Genomic DNA, 15,662 nt, shown 5'->3' with positions numbered 1-15,662 from the left:
AAACTCTTGAACACTAAAAATAATAAGTGCTTTTGATTTGCCAGAATTGTTTTTTTGCAGGGATCAAATCCACACGCTTCTATAATTTTTTCTGTCCCGGAGAAAATCAATATAAAATTAACTCGTTCAAAAATTAAAAAGTGACTACAATGTGTTTGTTTACAATATATATATTTTGCTTGTTCTTTTTTGCTTTTTGATGTTTCAACCTATTGCTATTTCTATTTTTTTTCTGTGTATTGCCTGTTCTTTTGCATTTTTGTGTTTAACTTGTTTTGCTATTTGTACAGCACTCTGATACCCGGACGGGTCATGTTCATGCTATATAAAACTCCTTAAATAAATAAATAGATAAATGTAAAGTGGCAATGGGCTCTAGATAACACAGAATTTTTTTAATGTCTGACTCGTTGTTTAAAAGCTTGCAGCAAACTTATGATTCAAAAATAGTAGAATTGTTTGCCATTCACATACACGTGATAGTACTAGCAACCCCTTCTTCTTTGTTTGGGAGCTTTGAAAAGTCTGGAATGTCTGTGGAAATCTTTTGAACAGTTATTTCACTGCTTAAAAAAGTTTTTGTTTGCTGAAATTATCACATTTATTTTTAAACTTGAAACCCTACTTTAGTTTTAGAAATGATGAAGTTTCGAAAATGTTTGAGCTTGCTCATTTAAGTGTAAAAGCAAACGTGAGCCTCTTAAAAGCAAATGCCAGCTTTTATAGCTACTAAATGATGTTTTTTTTAATTTATAGGTTTGAGGGTGGACTTTCCCAGCAAGTGGAATTTTGTCCAGTATAACGCATGGTAGATAATTCATTCCCAATAGGAGCTATCAGTGCAGAAAGGCCTGGCACAGACTGGGGTCTCCTTCTGAACAGGGTTTAGCATCAGGACTCCAAAGACATAAGTGTCCTGATGTTTCACACCTAAGTGGGTCACCGTGCATGCACTGGCACAAGTAGGGTGAACAGACATCGCAGATTTGCCAGGACAGTCCCAGTTGTTCACCAGCTGTCCCGTCAGATTTCTGCAAATTTGGCTTATGGCCTGGTTTTTAGAGAGGGTCGATTGAAAAGAGTGAGAGGCACTATTTTAGATGTTCTAAAGCTGTGCTAGTTAGCAGCTGTTATAAGTGAGCAATTTAATAAACAGGTGTGATGCTGAGTTTAAAAATGACATTTTATTTATTTTCTTATAGACTCTGTTGTGTTCCTATGTTGATGAGCACTTTCGTTCTGGGCCGCTAAGTTTTTTTTTTTTTGTTTTTTTTGTTTTTTATTGAGCAGAGGAGAGCAGGATAAAAAACAATCTTTATACACTATTACAATTTCTTTCTGATACCTGCATGTGTCTGAAACAACAGATCCTAACATACCATTCTAAAATTAAAAATATAGACTTGTAAAACAACCCCACATAAAATAGCATAATACTTTCTTATAATACAAGCCATAAAAATAACCTAAAACAAAGTGTAGAGCTACTAAAGTGCAGTGTGCAGCACTATTGGACTTTCTACAGAACTTCAATTTTATATTGATAACAATTTGTCTAATGGCCTCCAATCCACAGTAAGAAAAGCATCTGCTTTTCCCCAACCTTCTATCCTGCCACATTTTAATCTATTTCATCGAATCAACAATAAATAGTGCAAAAATACAAATTTTCTTAAAGTGCAGTGTATTAAAGTGCTAAGTGCTAAAGTGCTAACCCACTACCATACTGAAATTCTATATGGCTTGATACTTATCCGAAAACCTCCAAACCAGAGTGAATTTTTTAACTACCCCTACCCGCTTGGCATATGCTTCTTCATATCTCCTTGTCCTCAACATTTTAATTAACCATTCCGAGTATGAAGGGATCTCTTCTGTTCTCCACTTTTGTAGAATTAAAGACCGTGCTATTACAGCGCCAATAGCCACGAACGTCGCTTCTGCTTTATTTAGGTCAGCTCTTACTCTAGAGATCCCAAACAACGCCACCTCTGTCTCTGGGTCGATATTTTTATCGATTGCATAGCTTATAGCTGAAAAAAATTTATTCCAGAAAGTTTGGAGTTTTGGGCATGTAAAACAAATATGGAGCCAATCTCCCTCTCCCAAGGCCTGGCACCGAAAGCAGTTATTTTCGACCCCGGCATAGCGCTTGTTTAATACTGCCGGAGTATAATATGCCATCCACCTTGAAAGAAAGGCCATCCTTTTAAAATTGGCCGCTCTCAATGCTTTACTACCCAATTGTGCAATCAGCTGCCACTCTTGATGGGAGAACTTACAGTTAGTTTCTTGTGTGATTTTTCCCAAAAAAGTTTCTACTATTGGAGATAACCTTTGTTTTAAGAGTAGAGAGTACCAGTTTCCTACGCCTTTCAATCTAATCTTATAGAGAGCATTAGCAAGTCCCCCTGGTACCCGACCTGGGAAAATAACATATTTTTTAATCAGATGCGAAATCTGTAAATATTCCAAGAACCTGGGCTTCTCCAGGTTCCCACATCTGGCTACCACCTGTTCCCAGGACATAAAGGTTTGAGCTATAAAAAAGCTACCCAGCTCGACAAAGCCGTTGTCCTTCCATCTTGTTAGGAGGCGAGAATGCATCTGCAGCCCTAAAGATCTACTTTCTTCGAGTTTTAAAAAAATGTAGCCAGAAGAATCAATTTGTTTAAAAAAGCATAAAAGGCGTTTGGAGAAGTCCCGTAATGTCTTATACCGGGATTTCTTGGGTAGTTTGGTAGTTTTAAGAAAAACTGATAATTGTGTTCCAGATTCACTAAGCATTTTTTCATAGAAAAAGATTTCTGTCAAATCACTAAAATCTAGTAGGCGAGCAATTATGTCCAGTAGGGCAGCCTCATAATAGATTTGGATATTGGGTAGAGCCAATCCCCCCTGATCTGTTTCTAGTTGTAATATCGGGAGCTTAACTCTGGAGATCTTATTATTCTATATAAACTCTCTGAACATTGAATCGATTTCTTTAAAAAACTTTACGTTTATCTTTAGAGGAACATTGATAAATAAAAATATTAATAAGGGTAGAATAGACATTTTTACAAGCCCAACACGGCCTATCAAAGTCAATGGTAAAATAGACCACTTATCCAATAAACTTTTGATCTTACATTTCATTGTCGTATAGTTCAGGCTAAAAAGTTGATCAACTTGGCTAGAAACATAGATGCCTAAATACCTTATTGGGTCTGTTTTTAACGCCTGGAGTTTTAAATTCGGGGGTAGAAAATTATAATCATTATTCAATATTAACATTTCTGTTTTGTTTTGATTTATTTTATAACCCCCTATTTGTTCAAATCTTCTAAACTCCGCTAGTACCTCACTCCAGTTCATTTCATCCGGGTATAAATACAAGATTATGTCATCTGCAAATAATTTCATTTTTGGCATTCCTTCAATGGGAGCTCTAATTAAAATACTGTCCCTTAGTCTACATGCCAATGGCTCTATAAAAAACGTAAACAAAATGAGTGACAGGGGGCACCCCTGCCTTGTCCCACGTTTTATTTCTACTTCCCCAATTGATTCACCATTTATAATCAGCCTGGCATGAGCTCCCTGATATATATTCTTAAGCATTTATATAATTTGGCTGGGGAACCCAAACTTTGATAAACCAATAAAAAGAGCTTCCCAATTCACTAAGTCAAATGCTTTTTTGGCATCGACCATCGTGATAAAAGAGGGTAGTTTATTTACAGTGACATAATCAAGAGTCTGAGTTAAAAACCGGGTATTCGTTGACATAGATCTGCCTAAAATAAACCCAGTCTGGTCCGGATGAATTAAAACTTGTGCTATAGGAGTGAAACGCTGTGTCCAAATTTTCATTAATATTTTAAACTCTGCATTCAGAAGGCTAATCGGTCTATAAGAGTTAACATCTTTTTCACTCTTCCCCCTTTTAACAAAACTAATCAAGATAGACTCCTTAAAAGTTGTGGGAACCTTACCACCCTGCTTAATATAATTAAATATGTTTCTAAGAAAGGGGGTTAGCTTCTTCATAAAAGTTTTATACAACTCAATCGGGAGCCCATCCGCTCCACAGGCTTTTGCCCCTGGAGTTCTGGGCCGCTAAGTTGATGTAAATTTGTAGTCCTTCTTCTGTTTTTGCAAAATGTCCCGGTTTTCGGTTCTCAAGATCTGGTTACCCTAACCAATGGCAAAAATATGGGGCCACTTCAGAATGTCGGGAGGGTTCCCTGAGTCCCCCAGATCCCACAGGTCTTCAGTGGCTTTGAGCTGAATGCCCTCCCCCCCCCCCTTGAAGGGATGGGGGCCCCACATCTTTGCAAGGGCTTCAGGGGGCTGTGTTACACCCCTGCATGATTAACAGAACTGAACAATGAATGAGCGCTCAACATTTGGAAATAATGCCATTTTTATTCATTTCTCTAGAGAACGGTGAATGGGAGATCACACATATTCCAGCCAAGAAGAATATCGACACAAGTGTGCCCCCCGACAGCACCAAGTACCAGGACATCACCTTCTACCTGATCATCCGACGCAAGCCGCTCTTCTACATCATCAACATCCTTATCCCGTGCGTCCTCATCGCCTTCCTGGCCAACTTTGTCTTCTACCTGCCGGCCGACAGTGAGTCGTGGGGCTGACCAGTGGGAGGGCGTGACCGCTGCACAGCATCCAGAACAGGCACACAGTGGGCCACGGGGAGCAGTGGCGGCTGGCAAAGGTAAAAGCAGTGGGGCGGGCGGGGCAAGGCGGGTGGAGAGGTGGATGTCAACAGATGACAGAATAGCAAAAATTAAATGAAATAAATAAATAAATAAAACCACTTTCCTTGGGCTCGCCGCATCGCTGAGTCAGCAAAACGGCCAGCGCGAGGTAAGTGGTTTTATTTATTTATTTATTTCATTTGACCTATCCCATTGTCTGTCAACTCCCCCACACCCTGCCCGCCCACCACTCCTACATGTGCAGGCCGCCACTGATGGGGAGACATCCTAGAGGGTGGTCCCATTGCCCGACCCATGCAGGAGCCTGTGGGTGGTAAAGTTGCTTTTTAAGTTCAGTGTCGTGGCAGTGATCTTTGTAAACGTCCAGTCACAGGGAGGGTCATGCGAAATTCAGCATAATATCTTTTTGTAAAATTACGCAAAATGCAAACAAAACATTTTTTGCTATATTTTTGTTCAAAATGTGCCCTTGCGTCCATTTTGAGTGAGCTGTAGGATCTGAACATTTGTATTAAATGGAAGAGTTTTGCGGATGGCCATTTTGCAAAAGACTGGCTTGGATTAAGAGGTGTTGCAGGGATTCTGCTTATGCACAGAACTATGCGCAGGAAACCAGGACCTCAGAGAATTGTGGTGTACCAGAAACTCCCCTCAGAACCAAGAACCCCTTACCCGACTAGCTTAGTGTCCCATTCGTTAGCCTAGATCTAGCTAGGCGGTCCCAATGTATAGACAACCCAGAACAAGCGACTTAGATATTCTCAGGAGTGGTGGGAATCCGAAATACCTGTTTGTACATATATATCCGTCCACAACAGAATAACAAAGGCACGGTGAAAGTTTAAAGAGTTTATTTTATAAACCTCGCGTCCTAAGATGCAGTACTTTGGCTAACACTAGTAGGCAAATGGTTAAGATCAAGACCATCAGCATTGTTACTATACCATATAAAATGAAAGGAGCAATCATAATAATAATGACAGTGGTATACAGCCACACTCCTTTCTCTAACAACTAATAGTTTATTATTACTGTTATACTAATAGAAGGTCTCTTGGGCTTGCATAGGGGACCCCATACCTTATAGATCAGCGTAGTGGGATCACATCAAAGGATCAGCTAGCTCTCTCATGCATCAGCTTTTCTGTTCGAATGCTCTCAAAAACATTCTGCACTGCCATATTAAAAGCACTTGTCCTTCAGATATTAGCAGCTGCATGTGTGATATGTCTAAAAGGTGGTACGATCAATCTGAACACAACACCCTGTACTGTCTAGCGTCCTAGACTCGTTCTCTACATGATGTACAGACGAAGGTCGTAGCACACTGTTAAGAATGTTAAACAACAGACTGTTATTCTGTAAGGCAAAGTCGACCAAGCACTTCTAAAATGAATAACACATAACAACAGTGTCGCGTGCACAGCAGCAGAAACGGCAAGCTGGCTTTCTAACCGTTGTTTCTGTCATGCTAACTTAACGTTGTAAATAGGGAGGGGCTAAACCATCCCACAGAGGATAGCCATAATGTAACATAATAAGTAGATTCTCTTGCTGCCTTGTGCATTGTGCAGTATGCCTTTCAGTATATTATCATTTAAAGGCACAAATGATGTGACAGTGTTGGTGCTGATTTCTCAAACTATAGCTCCTTTCGTTTTGACAATTTTGCATGTTTGGAATTAGACCAGCCGCAGCTGCTGCAGGTGAGAACGGTGGGGCCAGGTGAGGGGGGATTTCGAGAGACGACCAAGAGGGAAAATACATTATTTATTTAATTTTCCCTCCTGGTTGTCTCTCGAAATCCCCCCTCACCTGGCTCCACCGCCCCACCTCTCTTACCTGCAGCTGCCGCGGCTGTTTAGACAGAGAGTTAAATATGACATCAATGGGATATATTTCTTTCGGAATAACAGACATTTCCATGGTTCAAATAAACGGATTCCATATGCACAGCATTTATTTTCATATAAATGAGTTTCTATTAGTTTTTTATTACCTGGATTATTCCATTTTTGACCAGTGTGGGGCAAATGAATAATTTCAAAGTACCTGAGCAGAAAAGGGGTTGCTCCATTGCAGAATCCTGAATTGTTCTTTACCCTCTGTTCTTTTCATACTTGTATCCATTTTCAGCCTCTTTGCTCTGTTCCACTTCATTCCCGCACTTTGCCTTGCCCTCAAAGTGACACCGATTGACTTTGGCAATGCTTGTTTGAAGAAGGGCTTCACTAAGGTGGCTAACCCCAAATTGATCTGTCTCCTGTTTCTCTCTAAACACAACACTGACATTGGTATCCTGAATGTTGGAGGGGACCACAAAATGGTGTGAGCAAAAGAATGTGTTAGGGTCATGGATTTTAAAATGTTTATTTATTGGAAAATCTAGCATTTAATAAGTGCCAGCCACATGTGTGGATTTATCATTTGGCAGCTTTGGATCATACATTGCTGAATTGGTCGCAAAGTTTTGACTTACTGGTGAGGGAGCTAGCACCAAGTTCATGTATCTCAAAAAGATTATGGAGTCCTTCACTATTGTGTGTACCCCAACCTCTTACGCAGGCGCTTAGAGGTTGGATAGAGCAGCACAGGAAGGAAACCTAACCTTTGAGCGTTAATGCTCATCATGGGCATCACGTGTGCTTTATTTGTGCTGGCGGTTGGAGGTCCAGGTTTTCTCATGGCATTCTGGGAATTGTATTCTTTTTTACCCCATTAATAAACCTGCACTACAAGCCCTGAATGGAAAGAAAACTTCTAAACTGGAACAACTAGGCTTGCTTGGACCTGGGAAACTTGGCAGCTATGTGAGAACAGGCACTGAGTCCTGGGGCCTAGGACTTATGTTTCATCATCAGACTTTGTCCCAGGACAAGGCAGAGAAAGACAGTAAAGGAAAAAGGAAGAGAAAGGTAGGAACCAGTGACAAAGAGAGAACGCAGGGGTTACAAGATTGAAATAGAGAGAGACAGGAAGTGGGGAGTGGTGGAAAGAAATGACATGATGTGGAATCAAGCCTGGGCGGCCTTGCTATTTAGTAACCCTGGCAAGCGGCAGCACCTGAGGAGGGCTCCTAAGAAAAACTCTTTACCAAGGCATCTATGTTTATTTTTTTTTTAAAAATAAACAATGAGTGTCATCAGCTAAAGGTCACCTTGCTGCAATGACAGAGACATTAGGGAGAGGATGTGGTCTAAGGGCTAAAGCGATCGAACTCGAAGCTGGGGAACTCGGTACGGGTCTCAGCAGGGACGCTCAACCCTGTGATTTTGGGCAAATCATTTAATCTCCCAGTGCCTAACAAAATGAATGTGTCCGTCTGTAATGCAACTGGTGCTCATGTAAAGCGCTCTGGTACCCTCGGGTCGAGTTCCCACTACATAAAATTGCACAAAAAAAGTCTGAACAGAAACTAACTAACCTTCCTCCTTAGTCACCAGATAGGTTGATCACCTCCCTCCCTATCAACACAAACACTGTTTCCAGCAGGCGCAGCCAGTACAAGTAAGGGTGGTGGGGTGGTGGGGCGCTGGGGTAGTGGGGCGCTGGGGTGGAGGCAAGGGGGGAAGTCGGCATACAACGGGCTAGGGAAGTAAAATAAATAAAACCACTTACCTTGCGCTCGCTGCATTGCTGAGTCGGCGATAATGCAAGCGCAAGGTAAGTGGTTTTATTTATCTATTTTTCCTATCCCGTCGTTTGTTGACTCCCCCCCCTGCCCCATCCCTGCCCCACTGCTCTTACCTGTACAAGCTGCTCCTGGTTTCCAGTCCAGGACTTTTGTGTGATAGTGTAATGCATTCTGGGAGTTGTAGTCTTGTTTTCTTTCCCTTGAAATAATTAGCTGGATTTGTAGCTGAAAAGTTCATTTCTGGAGATTGTATCCATATTACAATGCAGTGAAGTGGTCACTCTAAATCCCACACACAGACAGTGATGAGAGTGCAAGTGAGCAGGGGAAGTGTATGATGATAGAGAGCCCTTGTGTGCACAGTTGCTCACCTGGAGCTGCTGCTTCCATGAACAGTGCGGTGTTGCACAGTGGGCCCACACACGGGTACCTCAGATCACACAACCATGAATCAACCTTTTCTCACGTCTCGTGTGGCTCAGTTCCCTCCTATCACAATTCGCTCATGGTTACCCAACCCAGGTCATATGCTATTGAAACTGATTGAAAGAATTCTGCAAAACTGTTAGACCTGGCACCTTGAGTTTCCCTTCCACTTTTTGCTGATGTGCCTCATGTGTTTTGTTGGTGTTGGCTGCTCAGAGCACTGTGCCACTGCCAACCAGTGCCACAGTGCAAGTGCTCCCTTTGAAAAATGTATACATTGATTGGTGTCCATGATTGGTTTATTTGGTTTACTGTCAGCCCCTAGTAAAGTGCACCAGGAGTGCCAGGGCTTGTAAATACAAATGCTGCTGGTGGGCCTGCAGCACTGGTTGAGCCACCCACAGAAGCGGCCTAGTAAAATGTGTCTAAGGTCTGCCACTGCAGAACCTGCGCGCAGTCTTTTACTGTCGCGCTGACTGCGCAAGTGCACCCACTTGCCAGTCCCTAAACCTTCCCTTAACTACATATTAGTCACCCCTCTGGTAGGCCCAAGGGCAGGGTGCATTGTAAGCATAAGGTAGGACATGCCCTGATGTGTGTGGCATGTCTTAATAGTGAATTACAGCCATTTTCGTTTTTCACTATTGAAGGCTACCTGCTCTCCATAGGCCAGAATGGGCTGCTGGAATTACTACACGCTGTAATCCCAGTGGACTCATAGAGCATGGTAGAAAGTCATGTTTAGTATGCCTGAACTCAGAATAATAAAATACTTCTTTTAGTAAAGTTTATTTTAATATCCTGCATTTGTAAATACTACTTTTAGAAAGTTAGTATTTACTGACCTGGCCATTTCAGTCCGCCGCTGCTGTGTGTCTGTGTTCTGCCTAGCAACAGTGAGGAGCAGGGCTGGGAAATTCCAGGAGACAGGCTGGCTGCCTGGTTGTGGGTAGAGAGATTAGACCAGATGGGTGGGAGGAGTACACCTTGACTCTGAATAGACCTGTGCTCTGCCACCACAATGCCGGCTCAGCCCCTTGTGGAGCGGCTGATGTCTCTGCCCTGCTGCTGAAAGGAAAGAGCAGAGTCACCACAACAAAGTGCTCCAAATCTGGACTGGGCCAGGCACAGGCCCCCTGGCGACAAAGAACAAAAGAAACTTGCTATAAAAGAAGGAGCCCTGCTCCTAAGAAATCAGATCCTGTTTGCGCCAAGACGAACCTCTGCCTGAAGGAGAAGGACCTGGAAAAGCTGCATGGAGGAGTACTGTCTCTAAGCCTGAGAGACTGGCCTGTGGTTGGTGCCTGACTGCTGGAAGGAGAGGAAGAAAAGACTAAAAGGAAAAGACTTTTGCATCAACTTGTGCTTTCAAACAATCTCCAAGGGCTTGCTGGTGAACTTGCCCCCTGAACTGCGCCCCAGGAACAGTGGACGCTACCTTTCCCTAAGAAGAAGAGAAGCTGCTGGAGGTGATCCTGTAACGCTGAGCCCCTGAGAACCTGTGTGCTCCTCTCTCTCTCCGAGCACCGCGACGTCTGCCACCGTGGCTACCGTAAGCACCGCAAAGGCCTGCTTGGCCCGAGCACCGCAAGCAACTGCCCCCCGAGCCGTAGCTCGCAACGCAAAGAAGAGAACCCGGACGTCCAAACGCCGAGCCTCTGCGACCCTGCACCACCGAGATCACAGTGAGGACCTGCGACGCACTGGTTATCCCCTGGAAAGCCGACAGCGCGGCGCGCTGAAGAGATTGCGCCCGAGTTGCCCCTCCTTCCTCTGAGCACTGTCGTGAGGCTGGGACCATCCTGAAGCGACCCACGAAGCATCGCCGCCCACTGACCAGGAGGGACGACAACACGACGTGGGGAAGCTGCTGCGACCATCCTTGTGCAAGAATTGAGGTACTGTGTGCGAGCGCGCTGAAGTACGACCCGTCCGCTGCTTTGTTCGGGCCGTACTAGCGCTTTAGACCCGCTACGCTATTCACGCGTGAAGCGTGAACTTCGGCAACCTTCGGAGCAGCTGTACGAAGCGATCCGGAGAAGTACGAACCGTATTCCATTGAAAGTAAAGGACGTTGCTCACGCGAGAAGCGTGAGGTTCAGCAAGAGGCGTACCGTACGTGTACGATGCGTACCTACGAGGGTACGGTCCGTACGGTTCACGTCCAGAGTACGCGTGCTCACGCGAGAAGCGTGAGAAACGGCAAGGCACGTCCAAAACCTCGTACGAAGCGTACCGGAGGCGCTACGAAGCGCACAAGCACCCTAAAGAAGCTATTTTAAGTAGAATTTTGCCATTTTAACATCTATGGACTGCCTGAAAGCATTTCAAAGTAACCGGAACCCTATTTAAAGAAAGAACTGTATTTTTGACAACCTGCCTAAAGAAATCTTTTATATAAAGAACTTTATTTTTACATAAATACAGCCTTGTGTCTCTGTGTGGTGGGTTGGTGGTTATTGTGTGGGACATCTTGAATGCTTAACCTAATGCCCTCTGGAATCTAGCCTGACTGCTCGCGCCACGTTACCTAGAGGGTGAGCAGGGTTTTTTTTAAAGAGGTGATCCTACACCCTGACTTAGAGGAAAGGGTCCCTGCTTGTCGCAAGTGCATACCTGCGCCAACCAGAGACCCCGGATTCTAACAAAAACAATTTGGTAAAATTTTCTTTAGAGAAAATGCTAGTTAGTGAAATGATGTGAAATGCATTTCGGTTGTATTAGTTTAAATGAAATATTGTGTTATACTTTAGGTATGGTGAATAACAGTGGGCTTTGGGGCGTGTAGTAAACGCTTTGCCCCAAATGTATCCAGTTCTTGAATATTGATGGGGAAAGACTGACACTGTTTCCAATTCAAGTTCCCAACCAAAAATATTCAACCAAATATTCTAATATAAATCGAGCATTCTCGCTGAAAATATTTAGTCAAATATATATAGTAAGACATTTTAACAATTTTTTCACTAAAACCTTCAAATTTTTTACGTGACATAAAATGTATGAGCTCCTAATAGCACAGCCGACTGCCGCTGAGCCAACATAGGTCTTCTTCAGGATGATCAGTGTGTCCTTGGACACTTCTTCCAGGGCTGATATATTCAGAGCCAAAATGGCTTTGGGGGAATCCAGGATACATCCCAAAAGGTTGGGTACTCTGAAATGTTTCTAACACTAAGGTATGGTTGGTAATGAGTCAGGCAGCACTGTCATGGTACCAACTCTGCTACGTTTCTCCAGATTTAACCCTGGGTGGTGAACTCCGCTCTGCTCTTGGAGTTTGCAGTGTTTTCTGAACTCGCGAAAAAGTTGGCGAGCACGAGTAAGAAAAATACACCTCCTGGCGATATTTTTTCCTCGCTCGCGCTCATCAATGTCTACTTGGCGAGCGTGAGTGAGGAAAATCAACCTCCCGGTGACATTTCTCAATGCTGGCAGGCAGATTTCTCAATGCGAGTGGTCGTGTTTGCTAGTGACAACTCGTGTTGAGAAACCTTTCCTTCACGTTGAGAAATCTGCCACTCGGGTAGAAAATCTACTCGAGCAGCAGAAAGAAAGCAGCGCCTTTTTGCGCTGCGCATGGTGCCGTTCGTGCTGATTTTCCAGTGCAGGATAAACACCCGGCACTGAAAATCACAGTTAACGGCATGACCCTAATGCACTCCGCTGCTTGCGAAACCCCGCATAGTGCAGCAGAGTGTTTTTGTCACTTCACGGAGTTCCACAAAACAAAACTCCGCCCAGGCTTATTCAGAATGCCCGCGTAGTACCAGCGCACCCATAAAGCGAGGAAGGGCTGCATTCTCTGGGCTCCACCTTCTGTGAGGTGCAGAAACTAAGAAAAGGCCTGAAACTTACCTTTTTCAGCATATGACAAGCACTACAGATGCACAATCCCATTTTGTTGTAAGTGCTGAAATTCCTTGCAATACTTAGTCGCCCAAGCCGTCTCCAACCAGCCTGCTCACAATTTTTTACCATTATTTTATCTCCTATTGAGTATTTCTTTTGAGGAAATGTCTATAAACGTGCAGACATATGATGAAAATAGGTGCCAGTGATTTGTCAGCAAGAGGGTTAGGGCTTCTTTACAGCGGCATCGTCCCACTGGCTCAGAGCCAGGAGCTGAAAAATAAAATGACATCTTACTATCGTTTTTTTTTTATGCAAAAGTTGGTCGCACACTGCTCGTCACACCAGCAAGTTGCCCCAAAGGACTGTGGTAAATGTAGTGGCGACGGCGGGTACGCCTATGCCACGATGTGTAAAAAGAACAGTATGTGTTGCGTTAGCCATCCCTGGACACGTGTTTCGAGGTAGTTGCCTCTCGTCAGCAGGGAGCAGGTCAGTGTAAAGGGGTGCCGTGTGGACTGCCAAAATGTAATTAAAACAGGTCAAGTACCTCTCATGGCGTGCAGGTGCAGATCCAAGGCTCGTCAGCCCGTTGGCTCAAGGGAGCCGTAATAAATTATGCAAAAGTTGGTCGCACACTGCTCGTCACACCAGCAAGTTGCCCCAAAGGACTGTGGTAAATGTAGTGGCGACGGCGGGTACGCCTATGCCACGATGTGTAAAAAGAACAGTATGTGTTGCGTTAGCCATCCCTGGACACGTGTTTCGAGGTAGTTGCCTCTCGTCAGCAGGGAGCAGGTCAGTGTAAAGGGGTGCCGTGTGGACTGCCAAAATGTAATTAAAACAGGTCAAGTACCTCTCATGGCGTGCAGGTGCAGATCCAAGGCTCGTCAGCCCGTTGGCTCAAGGGAGCCGTAATAAATTATGCAAAAGTTGGTCGCACACTGCTCGTCACACCAGCAAGTTGCCCCAAAGGACTGTGGTAAATGTAGTGGCGACGGCGGGTACGCCTATGCCACGATGTGTAAAAAGAACAGTATGTGTTGCGTTAGCCATCCCTGGACACGTGTTTCGAGGTAGTTGCCTCTCGTCAGCAGGGAGCAGGTCAGTGTAAAGGGGTGCCGTGTGGACTGCCAAAATGTAATTAAAACAGGTCAAGTACCTCTCATGGCGTGCAGGTGCAGATCCAAGGCTCGTCAGCCCGTTGGCTCAAGGGAGCCGTAATAAATTATGCAAAAGTTGGTCGCACACTGCTCGTCACACCAGCAAGTTGCCCCAAAGGACTGTGGTAAATGTAGTGGCGACGGCGGGTACGCCTATGCCACGATGTGTAAAAAGAACAGTATGTGTTGCGTTAGCCATCCCTGGACACGTGTTTCGAGGTAGTTGCCTCTCGTCAGCAGGGAGCAGGTCAGTGTAAAGGGGTGCCGTGTGGACTGCCAAAATGTAATTAAAACAGGTCAAGTACCTCTCATGGCGTGCAGGTGCAGATCCAAGGCTCGTCAGCCCGTTGGCTCAAGGGAGCCGTAATAAATTATGCAAAAGTTGGTCGCACACTGCTCGTCACACCAGCAAGTTGCCCCAAAGGACTGTGGTAAATGTAGTGGCGACGGCGGGTACGCCTATGCCACGATGTGTAAAAAGAACAGTATGTGTTGCGTTAGCCATCCCTGGACACGTGTTTCGAGGTAGTTGCCTCTCGTCAGCAGGGAGCAGGTCAGTGTAAAGGGGTGCCGTGTGGACTGCCAAAATGTAATTAAAACAGGTCAAGTACCTCTCATGGCGTGCAGGTGCAGATCCAAGGCTCGTCAGCCCGTTGGCTCAAGGGAGCCGTAATAAATTATGCAAAAGTTGGTCGCACACTGCTCGTCACACCAGCAAGTTGCCCCAAAGGACTGTGGTAAATGTAGTGGCGACGGCGGGTACGCCTATGCCACGATGTGTAAAAAGAACAGTATGTGTTGCGTTAGCCATCCCTGGACACGTGTTTCGAGGTAGTTGCCTCTCGTCAGCAGGGAGCAGGTCAGTGTAAAGGGGTGCCGTGTGGACTGCCAAAATGTAATTAAAACAGGTCAAGTACCTCTCATGGCGTGCAGGTGCAGATCCAAGGCTCGTCAGCCCGTTGGCTCAAGGGAGCCGTAATAAATTATGCAAAAGTTGGTCGCACACTGCTCGTCACACCAGCAAGTTGCCCCAAAGGACTGTGGTAAATGTAGTGGCGACGGCGGGTACGCCTATGCCACGATGTGTAAAAAGAACAGTATGTGTTGCGTTAGCCATCCCTGGACACGTGTTTCGAGGTAGTTGCCTCTCGTCAGCAGGGAGCAGGTCAGTGTAAAGGGGTGCCGTGTGGACTGCCAAAATGTAATTAAAACAGGTCAAGTACCTCTCATGGCGTGCAGGTGCAGATCCAAGGCTCGTCAGCCCGTTGGCTCAAGGGAGCCGTAATAAATTATGCAAAAGTTGGTCGCACACTGCTCGTCACACCAGCAAGTTGCCCCAAAGGACTGTGGTAAATGTAGTGGCGACGGCGGGTACGCCTATGCCACGATGTGTAAAAAGAACAGTATGTGTTGCGTTAGCCATCCCTGGACACGTGTTTCGAGGTAGTTGCCTCTCGTCAGCAGGGAGCAGGTCAGTGTAAAGGGGTGCCGTGTGGACTGCCAAAATGTAATTAAAACAGGTCAAGTACCTCTCATGGCGTGCAGGTGCAGATCCAAGGCTCGTCAGCCCGTTGGCTCAAGGGAGCCGTAATAAATTATGCAAAAGTTGGTCGCACACTGCTCGTCACACCAGCAAGTTGCCCCAAAGGACTGTGGTAAATGTAGTGGCGACGGCGGGTACGCCTATGCCACGATGTGTAAAAAGAACAGTATGTGTTGCGTTAGCCATCCCTGGACACGTGTTTCGAGGTAGTTGCCTCTCGTCAGCAGGGAGCAGGTCAGTGTAAAGGGGTGCCGTGTGGACTGCCAAAATGTAATTAAAACAGGTCAAGTACCTCTCATGGCGTGCAGGTGCAGATC

The 15,662-nt window shown here is 45.0% G+C and overlaps 1 protein-coding gene across 1 annotated transcript in view; it reads left to right on the top strand.

Annotated features, from left to right (window-relative positions):
* LOC146786160 (acetylcholine receptor subunit delta-like) overlaps window positions 1-15,662 on the top strand; it is an 84,452-nt gene that overhangs the window by 39,409 nt on the left and 29,381 nt on the right. The window contains exon 7 of the mRNA XM_085635684.1: window positions 4,426-4,626. Within this exon, the coding sequence (XP_085491810.1) occupies window positions 4,426-4,626 (201 nt within the window). The remainder of the gene's footprint in view (window positions 1-4,425; window positions 4,627-15,662) is intronic.

The sequence above is a fragment of the Triturus cristatus genome, chromosome 11 (genome assembly GCF_964204655.1).
Source record: "Triturus cristatus chromosome 11, aTriCri1.1, whole genome shotgun sequence".
Lineage (NCBI taxonomy): Eukaryota > Metazoa > Chordata > Amphibia > Caudata > Salamandridae > Triturus > Triturus cristatus.
The sequence above is the reverse complement of the archived record's forward strand: the minus strand, read 5'-3'. Positions and strand labels throughout refer to the sequence as shown.